Genomic DNA, 14,646 nt, shown 5'->3' on the forward strand with positions numbered 1-14,646 from the left:
CACAGCAAAAGTCTCTAGTTATGACAGATCAGAAAAACATTACATGTTCACAGATGCAGTCGGTGTGGCATATATTGTGTGCCTGAATACTTCAGATGAAGGGCTACCCGGGTCAATTCTAGTAGTTTTGTGCACAGAATTATCAAACATGAATGAACAGGGAGGCTCTGTCCATTATAATTATTCACAGGCCCCTTTAATATTTTGGGTATTATATTTAGGAAACAAGTGTTCCAATATTATTCTAGTCTAGAAAGGGGAACTTTTTAGTTCACTTCAAAAACCTTTTTAAAAATCAGTAACATTTCAATCAAGCCTGACAGAAAGTTACACACCAAATTGTGTTTGTGTACGCATTCACGTCACTGAAGTTTCAGGGTGCTGCTGCGAATGAGCCCACTCCACTATCGTCTATTTGCCCTGATATTGTGTAAATGATGACACTAAATAAGATAGGATATGTCAGTGGCTCAAGTTATTAATGAATAAGATAAGCAAAGAACTTCTCTCTTCATGCTGTGAATTCTAAATTAGAACTCCTTTCCCACAGGAGCAGAAGGGAAAAAGAAGAAGGAAAGAAGACTATTAGACAATGGGTCTGTATGTATTCGGTCAAGAAGGACCTCAAAACAAATGGCAAAAGGTGAAAGAGGAAAGGCTTCAGGAGAATGAGATTTTGTGTTTCTCTGGAAGACTCCTAAAGGCAATGGGACCTTAAAGATTCAGTTGGAGAACAATGTTGTAAAGGAAAAGTGACAAGAACAAAGAGAAGAAAATTACATATTGCGTTTATATAGTTGCTAACACTGTAGCACCTGGGCGTTTATAGACTTCATCCACCTGCTTTTCAGTAGGACATTTTCTGCTGTATCCCAGTTTTACAGCTTTAAAGCCTATGTACAGGACAGTCACTACCATTCAGCTACTCTGAAATACAAATCCCCAGAGCCACTTTAATTTATCCAATTTGTATCACTTAGACTGCAGGACTTCACTCAAACAAGCCGACCTTTCAAGTTTGCATGCCCTTGACACTGACTTCAATCCAAACCAATTGGTGCTAAGTACACAAACGTGGTGAATTCTCAGGAAGTAAAGCCATTCAGTCTCCCCACCTTTTCTTTACTTCAACAAATTTATTCTCTATTATTATTATTTTTAAAATTCCTTCTTATTAATATAATAGGAGAATATACTGATTTCTCTCTGGTCAAGGAGTTTGGACATAGACAAGTACTTCATTTCTTCAACTTAGGACTTCACATGATGATAGTGGATGGGATAGCAGAGAATAGCTTTAGTGCAAACAGCAGTCTCAACCAGAAAGGCTAAGAAAAGAGCTCATGGATGTCTACATGGTAGCTTAAGATTCAAACACAAAGCAGATCTCTGGTTCTTAGTGATAACCACCAAGGATCGTAATAATAATGATAAAAACATAACGAGCATACCTGCAACACCAAACTATCATTTATTATTCCTTATTACATGCCACGTGTTTTATAGGAGGTATCTCTTCCATCATCACAACAATTCTCTGGAACTATCGCCTCCATTTACAGATAAGAAAACAAGAAAAGATTCTATTACTCTGTCCATGTTTGCACAGCTGGTAAAGGGTAGAATCAGGATTGGAACTCACACAGTCTGGATCTAGAGTCTGTACCTTTAATTACTCTGCATGTTACCCTATTCTCCTTGTGTTTTGTATAATATGCTGTAATGGAGAAGAAATAAGATAAATAATCATGGAGACCCCAATTTTCCTACTTCTTCCTAAAAATAACTCAAAGGGCTTTAACAACATACACACAATTCTTCATATATTAAAGAGAGGTAAATCACTTAGCATTGTATCATTGTGGTGAGCATTGAGTAATGTACAGAATCACTGAAACTATAATGACACTGTCTGTTAATTATATTTCAATAAAAAAAATAATGCGTTATCACATTGCATTCCACTTAACCAGTGATTTGCCAGCCTGGCTGTGAATTCAAATCAGCTGTAGAGCTTTTATTTTATTATTATTATTATTTTTAATGTTTATTTATTTTGAGAGAGAGAGAGAGCACGCAAGACAGTGTGAGTGGGTGAAGGGCAGAAAGAGAGAGAATCCTAAGCAGTCTCCACCCTGTCAGCACAGAGACCGATACGGGGCTTGATCTCAAGAACTGTGAGATCATGACCTGAGCTGAAATCAAGAGTCAGACGCTTAACTGTCTGAGCCACCCAGGTGCCCCAGCTGTAGATCTTTTAATCAAAACACAGATGCCCTTTATCCAAGGGATACAGGTGTGCTGTTTTGAAGGGACACATGCACCCCCATGTTTACAGCAGCACTATCAACAATAGCCAACGTATGGAAACAGCCCAAATGTCCATCAATGGATGAATGGATAAAGAAGATGTGGTATATATATACAACGGAGTATTATTCGGCAATCAAAAACAATGAGATCTTGCCATTTGCAACTATGTGGACGGAACTGGAGGGTGTTATGCCAAGTGAAATTAGTCAGAGAAAGATAAAAATCATATGACTTCACTCATATGAGGACTTTAAGAGACAAAACAGATGAACATAAGGGAAGGGAAACAAAAATAATATAAAAATAGGGAGGGGGACAAAACAGAAGAGACTCATAAATATGGAGAACAAACTGAGGGTTACTGGAGGGGTTGTGGGAGGGGGGATGGGCCTAATGGGTAAGGAGCACTAAGGAATCTATTCCTGAAATCACTGTTGCACTATATGCTAACTAATTTGGATGTAAATTTTAAAAAATTAAAAATAAAATTAAAAATAAATAAATAAATAAATAAATAAATAAATAAATAAATAAAAACACAGATGCCCAGCTCAGACCCACTGAATTACAACCTTTGGGGAAGGGGAGAGTACAGCCTAGGCATAAATATTACAAAAAGTTTCCTAGGTAAATCTGATATGCATTTCTTTTTTAAAATTGAAGTATTATAGGGGCGCCTGGGTGCCTCAGTCAGTTAAGTGTCTGACTTCGGCTCAGGTCATGATCTCACCACCGTTCATGGGTTCGAGCCCCACGTCAGGCTCTGTGCTGACAGCTTGCTTAGAGCCTGGATCCTGCTTTGGATTCTGTGTCTCCTCTCTCTGCCCCTCCCCTGCTCACGCTCTCTCTCTCTCTCTCTCTCTCTCAAAACTAAATAACTGTAAAAAAATTTTTTTTAACTGAGGGATTATAACGGACATACAGATTGATACTGGTTTCAGATGTACAACCTAATAATTTGATATTCGTATATATTGTGAATGATCACAATAACTCTAACATTTGTCACCACACATATAGAAATTAAAATAAAAAAAAAAGAATTAAATCATTCTCTTAGAGGGGTAAGTTAGTGCAAAAAAGCCCACGAAAGAAAATGCTCAATCCTGGAACACTGTTGCTAATAAGAATATTCTAGTCAAGAAACAGGTGAGGAAATGGGGTAAAGAGGGAGAAAGGGGTCTTGCCTAATGGAATGGTGAAAAATGTGAACAAATCAGGAAACAACCTATAAAAACATCTAATACTGATTGCTTGAATTAAAAAGTGATAAAAAGTCCTCCAAAAAATAACCTGACCTTAGTGGGAGGGATGAATACATAGAGCACAGAGGATTTTTAGGGCAGTGAAAAAACTCTGCGTGGTACTGTAATGATGGATACATGTCATTATACAGTTGTCCAAACCCAAAGAATATACAATATCAAAAATGAACCCTAATGTAAATTACAGACCTTGGATGATTATGATGTGTTAATGCAGATTCATCAACTACAACAAATGTTACTATTCTGGTGGGGGATACTGGTAATGGGAGAGGTTGTGCATGAGGGGGAAGGTGGCTGCACAGTCCCTGTACCTTCCTCTTAATTTTGCTATGAACCTAAAACTGCTCTTAAAAAAATGAAGTGTTAAAAAAACAAGACCAAACCCTGTCCCTCTAAAGTACACCTAAGTGGAGAGTAAGTACTCAGGCCAATTCTATGAGACAAAAATAGATAAATAGCATGAAGATCTTAGGCTTTACAAGGAATAATCTTTAAGAAAACATTGTTCAGCATAAAATGATGTTTTTGAGCATTTCGATTGAGTTATTTGTAAAACTTAATCTCACAACTTCATTTTGGTGAATAATATTTTATGTTCAACTCTGGAAGACACTGTCTTCTAACTTACAGAGATTTAAGAACTGTAAACTTTTTCTATAACTGACTTAATATGTTCTCACTATTAGTATTTTTCATAAATAATTGTGGGTAAAATCTTTGATTTATTCATACCACGATTTCAGTATTCACCTTTAAAAACCTAAAAAGATTTGGTCCTTGATTATGCCAGGGACTTTTAAGACTAGTTTGGGTTTTGTTCCAAAAACAGGCATTAATAGAAAGTACTGAAGTACTGAAAACACAAATATTTGGCCTCTAATACACAGATGAGAACTTATTCATGTAGTAAGGGCCAAATATGCATATAGCACTGTACAAAAAAAAAATGTTTACATTGGATATCAATTCTTAGTGAAGGTATCAGAAGACGGAGAAGCCTATGCTGTTGATTTGTACCCCCATCTGCCACCAACGTTGTCAAATCTCTTTTCAAAATGTCTGTTGGCTTCATTTTGTCCATTTTATTTCCACTATCATCTATCACCCTGGTCTTGGACTTTTTATCTTCTCATGCAGATCATGGCAGGACTCTCCTAACTGATCTCACTGACTCCTGTCTTTTTCTGCTGAAAGCTATCCTGCTCACCATTACCAGATTAGTTTCCCTAAAACATTACTTTCTTGATGTAATTGCCTTCCTAGAGATCTTAAGATAGGTTGAAAAAAACCACCTGGCGTCACCTTTCACAGTCCCTCTTTTCTGCCAGCACCTTCCAACAAATTGCCTTAGACAGATGATCTTTGATCTCAAACTGGTCATATTCATTCCCTATGTCTGATTTTGCTAATGGTTTTCACCTATCTGCCAAATCTTAGGTGACCTTCAATACCAATGTCAGTTCAACTACTTTCACAAAACCAGTTCTAATTATTGACATTTCTTGGATTTCCAATTAATACATTTGTAGAAGTTCATATTACTTGATCATATGTTCTTTAGTTTCAGGTACCAAACTACATTCCTGCCCAATACAGTATTCTGCAAGTGATGTCTTGAACGAGGTTTAAATAATTTAAGATTTGAGTAATAGTGATCTTGCCTCAATTTTTAAACAAAACAAATTTTAGTAAATAGAATTCTCTCAATTTTAAATATGCAATGTTCTCATAAACCAGCTATACTAAATTTTGCTTGTCTGCAAGGAGTACTAAAACAAAATAAAAGATAATAATTAGTAACAAATAAATTTGCACAACTAAAAAATAGTTCAGTATAGTCTGACAACCTTTTTTTTCTCCTTTAATAAACATATTGGGTGATATAGAATTGCCCTTTTATGTATGTTAAAGTGGTAAAATATTATTTCATATACAAAGTCATATGGTTCAACTTAATATATAGTAAAATTATTAATCAGTTTTCTAGTTATTTTAATTCACATATGGAATTAAAGTGAACAATATAGTCAAGTTTAAGAGTCACTGTCTTTTTATGTACAGTATATTAATTTGAATCTTCAGCTATAATTGAGATTTTGATAAATAAACTACATGAGAGCTTAGGCTTAAAAGTTTTGAGATGTTTCCTAGGAATCATTCTTTTTGAAAATTCACATATCTCCAGGTTTCCTTAAGAAGCACATTTAAACCTAATAAGGTTTAAATCTTGATTTCTTCTTATTCATTTCCATTTTCTTTAGATATCTGTTCAGCTTGATTTTCTTAAATTTTTTATTTGTACATCTCCATCAGGAAAATTTTGAAAGAAATTTTTTTTCTTTCTCTAAGGAAATCCTCTAAATAAAGGATGTAAGAGTTAAACACAAAGGGAACCTTGACCACCTGTGGGACTCAATAGGGATTCAACTGCCACGTTTAGGGTTTAGCAGGGCTCCTAGGATTTTTAGTTTCTTCTTCAATTTAGATACCAGAATATCAATTAATTCATTTATGATGAAAAACTGAATTGTCACTGATTGAAAATATTAATGTAAGTGTAATCCAGCAATTACTCTTTTTCGGAAGTCAAGCTACATAAGAAATCAAACCACAACTGGTGATAATTTTAAGATACTGATTCAATTTCTTTCATGGTTATAAGTTGCAAGCCTACTTATATTTTCTGTTTCTTCTATAGTCAATTTTTAAAAATTGCATCTTTCTTTAAATGCCCAATATCTCTAAATTTTCAAATATCATAAAGTTGTTCATGATAGATTCCTTCCTATTTTTCAAGTCTCTGATTTTCTGTAACAGTGTTTCATTTTTCATTTCTTAAGTTTATTTATTTAACGAGGGGGGGGAGAGGGAGAGGGAGAGGGAGAGGGAGAGGGAGAGAGAGAATATCCCAAGTAGGCTCCACACTGCCAGCACTGAGCCCGACATGGGGCTCAAATGCATGAACCGTGAAATCATGACCTCAGCCAAAAATCAAGAGTCAGACATTTAACCAACAAGTCACCCATGCACCCCTCTTTTAAAATTTGTAACATTGGTTCTTTGTGCTTTCTCTTTGTCTTGATCAAATCTTGACAGTTTTATCTATTTTCATTGAACTTTTTAATAAAACAACTCTTGGCTTTATTGATTCTATGATGTTTATTTCTGTCTTCCATTTCATTATCATTTGCTATTATTTTCATCATTTCTCTCCCTAAACTTTCTTTGGAGATATATTTTATATATATATATATATATATATATATATATATATATATATATATATATATATATGTGTGTGTGTGTGTGTGTGTGTATACACATATATATATATATAATTTCTAACTTGTTGAGACAAATGGTTAATTAGCTCATTAGTTTTCAGCCTTTCTCAATATAAAAAGTTAAGTCTGTAAATTTCACTTAATAATTATTTCACAGTATCCTACAGGTTTTGATATGTACCATTTTCAGGATGTTCACTTCTAACCATATTACAATTTTCATTATTATTTCTTCATTGACAAAAGAGTCATAGAAAAGTAACTTTAAAAGTTTCCAAAGCAAAGATTTTTTAAAGTAAATTTTTGTTACTAATTTCTATCTTAGTTCAACCAGGATCAAGAGAAGGCATTCTGTGTGATATAAAGACTTTGAAATTTGTTGAGATTTATTTATGGTCCAGTCTGTGGACAGTTTTCATGAAGATTCCATATGTGTATGATAAGACTATATAATTGTTGGATTCAGGATTTTATATATGTCCACTAACTTTATTATGTTTTTTTTTAAATGTTTATTTATTTTTGAGACAAACAGAGACACAGCATGAGCTGGGAAGGGGCAGAGAGAGAAGGAGACACAGAATGTGAAGCAGGCTCCAGGCTCTGAGCTGTCAGCACAGAGCCTGACGCGGGGCTCGAACTCACGAACTGTGAGATCGTGACCTGAGCCAAAGTTGGACGCTTAACCGACTGAGCCACCCAGGTGCCCCAAGTTTATTATGTTTTTGATGTCTTCTATAGCTTTACTAATTTTTATAGATAAGACTGTAGATTAATCTCCTTATATTTCTGTCAATTTTTGCCTTATAAATTGAGACTGTTATTGGGTGCATGTAAGATTGTTATATCTTTCTAATAATTTCTATATTTTATCATTATGTAGTAACCTCCTTTATTCCTAATAATGGTTTTGACATAAAGTTCGATTTCATCTCATTTTCATGGCTATGCTAGCTTTCTTTTATTTGCCAAAGATATCTTCCCAAACCTTTTACTTTTAATCTTCCTGGATCTTTATGTCTTTCTCATTCACAACACTAAAAAAGATACTGAGTCTGGCAATTAACATTGTGTTTTCTGATATAGTTGGATTTTATTTTTACCATCTGTGTTTTTGTTTTAAATGTTTAGTTATTTGTTTTGGAGGACAGAGAGAGAGAAAGAGAGAGAGAGAGAGCGAGGGTGGGAGGGAGGGAGGGAGAGAGAGAGAGAGCGAGGGTGGGAGGGAGGGAGAGAGAGAGAGGGAGGGAGAGAGAGAGAGGGAGAGGGAGAGGGAGAGGTGGGGCGAGGGAGAGGGAGAGGGAGAGGGAGAGGGAGAGAGACGGGGGGGGGGGGGGGGGGGAAGGAGAGGGAGGGAGAAAGAGAATCCCAAGCAAGCTCTGCACTGTCAGTGCTGAGCCTGACATGGGGCTTGAATCCATGAGATTCATGGATTCCATGAGATCATGACCTGAGCTGAAATCAAGAATCAGATGCTTAACTGACTGACCCACCCAGGCTCCCCACCATCTTACTGTGTTTTCTTCTCACCTTTTTTTTTTAAATGCTTTTTTTCTGATTTTTAGTCTGTTCAGACCAAGGTTTAAAAATCCTTGGTCAAAGATTAAAAATTCATTTTCTTTTCCACTGTTTTTGAAATCATGCACTTTATTTCCATTTTTTAAATAGCTGTCCTTAACATTTCAACACATGTACTTAAAGCCTAATGCCAATCTTGATTTCTATCCTTTTCTTGAATAATTCAATTATCTTAAAAAACTTCAGTTCCAATTACCTCCTTTCTATCTGACATATTTTTGTTGTCCACTATTTTAGTTTTACCTTATCAGAACTGTAGTTATAAATTCTCATGGGATTTTTATCTTCTTCTCTCCCTGACTAATCCAGTCTAAGATAAAAACGATTTGTCAGTTTTTGCCAATGAGCAAATTTTTCTCTTATTTTCAGTCATCAAGGGACCCAGTCCTATAGGGAACAATGGTATGAGTATTTCTAATCTTTTTTTTTTAAGTCTTATTTATTTAAGCTTAAAATAAATAAGCTTAAAAGTCTTATTTATTTAAGCAATCTCCATACCCAGTGTGGGGCTTGAACTCACAACTCTGAGATCAAGAGTTGCATACTCCTCAGACTGAGCCAGCCAGGAGTCCTGAGGCTTTCAGTTCTAATTCCTCACTTCATTTGGACCCTAGGCCCATCTCCTATCTTGTGGCTCTTAACTCTCAACATTCTGGGATTCTAAGACTGGCAAATGCCCCCAGGACAATTTACCACTTGTATTTTTAGTTTTCTTTTTTCTCTTCCAAGGGATTTCCTTTCCTTCCTAAGAATGGAGTTCAACCATTTAGCTTAAAAACATTTGTTTCATTAATGTGACATTTCTAGTTGTTTCTGTATTATTTTTCAAGGTGTCTGCCATTTTGCTAGAATTGAATATACTTTCTCCTTGATGTTAGGTGTAATCTTAGTTATAAGTTACCAACATGAAGTAGTTAACCATAGTCAATAGAATCACTTAGAAACATGAAAATGTTTACGTTTTGTCAAAATGATATTCTTCTTTTATAGAATTATTCTATCACTTAACTTCACTTAATGAAAAAAAATCACTTAAATTCAGTTTAGAACATGTAAAGTAGTACAGAATATTTGAGTATTTTGCTTCTTATTCTAGAATTTGGAAAACACAATTACAACCTACTGAATAATAATTGCAAATGCTACCAATGTACCTTAAATGGTGCTTGCAGATATGAGAATAGAGAACAGTGGAGAAAAGGAGGGAAAAGGATAGTTCTGACAGAATGAGTTGGCTAATTGTGAAAATGGCTGAATCTCAAACTTTTGGGTATCAAAATAGCATTCATTCACTCATTCATTCAAAACAAGTATTTATTAAGCACCGCTTCAGTGCTATTCTGGAAGACGCCAAGATATTAAGTGAAGGACCCTACTATGCAGAAACGGGAGTGCTAGGTGGGTACACAAATAACTAACTACAATCTAAGACTGAGTAAGTTAAATGCCATAAAATTAATACACTAGCAGTTACCTCCCTCATCTTCTCTACTTTCCACTACTAAATCTCTACAAGCATCTTTGATTCCTGTAGGAGTTTCTCCTCTCAAAAGGTTAATCCTGTGCCCTTAATCCCACACTCACCCTCAAACTCATAAAGGATCTTGTTCCCTCAGTTAGTCTCCTCTCTTACCGGCTTAATATCTTGCTCTTTCCTATACCAAATATATGTATATATGTACAAGTCTCTCCAGTTTTTAAAAAGGTACTTTTCCTTTTTATTAGTCTCATATTTTTCCAGGCAAGAGATGGAACCTATGGCTTTCACTGTCTCATCATCTGCTGTATTTCTCTATATTATAAAATCTGGCTTCTTTTCCCTCAGTTCTAACGAATGAAACAGAACTGACAATTTCACAAGTTATTAATCAAAAGTCTCATTACCAAATCCAGTGGTCTTTTTTGTCTTCTGTAACCACTAACATAGTTGACCTTCTTCTGTCTTAGTACTTATAATACACACCATCCAGGCTTTCCTCCTGCCATTAGGATCATGCTCTCTGTATGGCCTCTTCCTCTCTACCCACCCCCCGCCCCACTACTGGTGTTCTTCAAGCTTCAGTCCCTGACCTCTGTTTTTTCTTGACAGTTTGTTGATAGTAGATCACTTACAGATGCTTAGAGCTTCAACTATCTGTCTTCTCTAGATGGCTCCCAAATGTTGCTCTCCACCTGTGACTTCATTTCCAAGAACTGTATTTCTGAGTGCGTACTAGTCACCTCAAAGTCAATATAGCTAAACAGAACTCATCTTCTGTCCTCAAAATCTGGCTCCCTTTCCCAACATTTCTATTTCTGTTAATATTACCACCATCTTCCTAAATTCAAAAAGTCTTTGATTTATTTTGCTCCCCATTCCTCCAGTCTGTCAGCAACCCTGTTGATAGATTGTTTGTAATCTCTCCATCTTTTCATCTTATTCATATTAGCTGTACAAATATTTATCTGGACCTGGAGTGTGCTGGGGGTGGAAAAGACAGAGGGTTGGGCTCCTGCTGTGGAGGCATTCACATCTAGTTTTAACAACAAATAAGCCAAGCACTAATTACTAATTATAGGGCGTTAAGTGATAAAATAGAGGCGCTTATTTCGTATCTGGACTTCTCTGATAGCTTTCAAACAGGTGTAACTGCTTCCGGTCTCATCCCCCTACAAGACACTTCCACATATGTCTTTCTAAGAAACTATTTTGGTCACATTTTTTTCTTCCTCATTAATCCTTAATTCTTCCCAACTACTTTCAGGATAAAATTGTTACTCATTAGATTGTCAGGAAAGGTCCTACCCAGTGATCCACCACACATCCTTCAAGTATTATCTCTCATTGCTAATGTACATGAACTTCCCGTTCCTTTCAAATCAGTTTGTTCATTAGATGTGAACATAATTTAATATTCCTCATGACACTCCTTTCATACAGAAAACTCCATTTCTATAAAAACCTACTCTATGCTTTCAGATTCAGATTAAATCCTATCTCTGTAAAGCAATTTTCAGGGTTTCTAATTGAAAATGATGTCTCCCTTCTTCAAATCCCCAAGGCAATTTTTGCTAAGATAAATCATTTCATAATCAGGTACTGCTTTATTTTATTTTCTCCGTTGTTGTCTTGAATTATCATTAAATCTTTCTCCCTTAATTGTACACAGTTCATGTTTTCTCCCCAAATTCTATGTTTCTCGCAAGCAGGTTTATCGTACACTTCTTCGTATCCAGCCACAGTACCTAGCACAGGATCTTGTTCGTGAGTCAGATCTGAAGCACGGACAGAGTTACGGAAATTTCAGTTTGGATGAAGGGACACTGCCGATGAGAGAAACAGCAAGTGCAAAGGTAGGAAAGGGCAGCATTTGCCTGAGATATAGGAAGTTAATCAATTTGGTGGAATGAAAGTCCCCCTGGCCCCTCCCCAAAGGAATACTGGAATGCCAGATAGAAGGGCCAGAATAAGTTCCAGATTACAGTGTTTTGACTTCATCTGATAGGTGAGGAGAGAGCCATGGAAGGCTTTTGAATAGAATAATGCACAGCAATTTTATGAAGCTCCATCAAACCAGCACTGCACTAAATCAATAGGAAGGCCTGAACATCAGTTAAGTGGCTTCTGTTCAAAAGTGAAGTAGTAAAGTCTAACCAATACAAAGTTCTTTCATCTTCTCTCCTAGAGAGAAACCTGCCTAAAATTCCTTAGGGAAAGAAACCATAGTTTGACAGGTTCTCTGACACAACGACTCTGTTGGTTCCATTAATTCTAGATTCATCATAAAGTAGATTCGGGTTTCTCAATTGTTCTCTTGGCGTCTTCACTGGGAAAAGCATGTTCTAGTTCATGGTAACTACAGTAGCAAATGATATCACAAGAGCTTTGCTTAATCCTCAAGCTATTACAAGTTGTATCTGAGATAGCTTTCCTCCTAGTTCCTCTGGAAGAATTTAGTAAATTCCCATTTACCCACAGATGGAGGTGTTTGCTACCCATGGTCAGGAGAGAGATTCAATCTCCCAAATAAGACGTGCTGACATCCAGGGCTCACTGCCGCCACAGCAGGACTCACTGCTCCACAGGGCAGTGGAGCAGGGGTACATAGCTATCTACTCTCTCAACAACTAAACTTGTTGTAGCCCTTGAGCAGAATCAAGACTGATTTATCTGTGTCTTGTCTATTATGAATGCTAAGGTTTCCTTCCATTAGGTGGACAGTTTGCAAGAATTTGCATGTTTCTTCTAAGTGTGTTCTAACATCCTTTGTCTTTATCACCTCCACTTGTGAAAAAAGAGTATAATTCATTAACTCTCCTAAACAGAGGACGGGAGTGGGGGCAGGCGGGGAGATACACTGTAGTCCCTTTTAATTGCCCAACTCTATTTATTTGATTAAATTCTTTTTAGGTATAGAGGAGTAATGGCCAAAAAAGAAAATAAATTAATCTTGAGGTTAGATAATTAGAATACAGAAAAATATCATTCAAGAGCAAAGAAAAGATGTTTAGTGTTGACTATACCTTCCTTTCCCATGATGCAGTAGGGTCTAAGTGGTTGGTTTTACTCAGGGTTATTTGTGTTTGCTTTTCTTCACTGATGTTTCTCTAGGTATGTGGACGGGTGGGGAATGGGAAGCAGGTAGAATAGGACAGGCTTCAGAGAATTGAGGAGTTAGGAGGTACACATATTTCTTAAAGTCACCCAAATACCCAAGACAAGTGAGGCTGTGATAAACAAAGTAAGAGTAGGATTAATATCGAAATAAATAAATAAATATATATATATATAGATATATATAGATATATATATCTATATATATCTGAGTCTTTATAGAATTAGGAAAGATCTGATCAGGATGACTCTTTACATCTAAACCTCATGAAAAAAAAGAAATCATTTATAGAATGTTAAGATTGACAACATAATTGAATTAAATAAAACAGAAACTTATACTAAATACAATAAAAAATTTTTTTTAAAAGATAGAGATATCTTTTGGAATGGCAGAAGACTATTCCTAAGGTCATAAGCAATACTCATGAGGCACAGATCAGAAAACCATAAATTTTGTCCACTTATAATAAAGGTATATTTATATTTAGTAAAATATATGAGACAAATCAAAGGTATAGAAAAACAGATAAAGTTGAAGGCAATTATTAATCTAACAAAAGTATTCACAAATAGGATTTGTGTAAGTATCAAGCTCTCCTATTACACTGATGACACAATTGGATTTATAACCTAACTTTATGAATTTGTTTATGATATCAATAATTCCACGATCAATAATTGCCTTACTTAGAAATTTATTAGAAAGCATCCATAAATGGGAAGTTTAAGTAATAGCTGTATTTTATATACTCAGTAGAAATCTGATGTATGAACATTACAAGTATTTCACACCTTGCATAAAAGCTACTTCTCAATCCATATGTTGGCTTTTCTTGCACACAAAGCCCACTGCCACTCTCCCAAGGCAAGCCTCAGCATCACTGTACTGAGAGGTATAGTAAAACAATAACATATTTTGGCTAGTAGAAGTTGTCTAAATACCACGAACAGCTGACCGGATGACACAGTAAGCTTTGCACGGAGCTAGCACTCTTTGTTAAAGCAAAGCAAACTGTCTGCTATTTCTCATAGGCAATGTTGGTGACATTCTTTCTACAAACATCAGCAAACCTTGAACAGCAAACAACTTAAACATACCCTTTTAATTCCTACCCCCTTTAAAATATACAGAAGTGGATTTTAGAAAATCTGGGGTCTTTCTCCCCAAAGTAAGAGAAGTTCAGACAACAAACGGTTAAAAGAACAAGCGGAGCCCTACCGTACCCAGAAATGACAGAAGGCTCTTCTCCTCTTCGGTGCTACTATCCAACCACTCGGCCACATCACCGGGGGAAAGGAGACTCATTCTCCAGCCAGAAAACTTTTCCATACAGAGCACAATTACTGAATGATGGAGTGGGAAAAGAAAGATACAAAGACTGAATTCTTGGGGGTCCGACACTTAAATTGCTGGCTAGGCTGTAATGATGAAAGAGCAAATGTGATCCTCCCTCCACTCTGAATTCTGTCTCTGTGACATCAATCTAATACAAGGGGGGGGGAGGGGGAAGGAAATAGAGAGGGTTAAAAGAGGGTGACAGAAGAGAAGGGAAGGGAGATTTGTCCTTCTGTCTCTTAGTGTTAAGCTTTAGCCTGAAAGAGAAGC

The 14,646-nt window shown here is 36.1% G+C and overlaps 1 protein-coding gene across 12 annotated transcripts in view; it reads right to left on the reverse strand.

The window, feature by feature from the left end:
* RASAL2 (RAS protein activator like 2) overlaps window positions 1–14,646 on the reverse strand; it is a 361,137-nt gene that overhangs the window by 93,376 nt on the left and 253,115 nt on the right. The window contains exon 2 of one of the 12 annotated variants that reach the window (XM_086694785.1): window positions 14,265–14,384. The exons of the other annotated variants lie outside the window; for them this stretch is intronic. Coding sequence (XP_086550911.1) covers window positions 14,265–14,384 — 120 coding nt within the window. The remainder of the gene's footprint in view (window positions 1–14,264; window positions 14,385–14,646) is intronic. 12 annotated transcript variants of the gene reach the window in all.

The sequence above is a fragment of the Puma concolor genome, chromosome E4 (genome assembly GCF_028749965.1).
Source record: "Puma concolor isolate L17-30 chromosome E4, mPumCon1.1.hap2, whole genome shotgun sequence".
In the NCBI taxonomy this organism is placed as follows: Eukaryota; Metazoa; Chordata; class Mammalia; order Carnivora; family Felidae; genus Puma; species Puma concolor.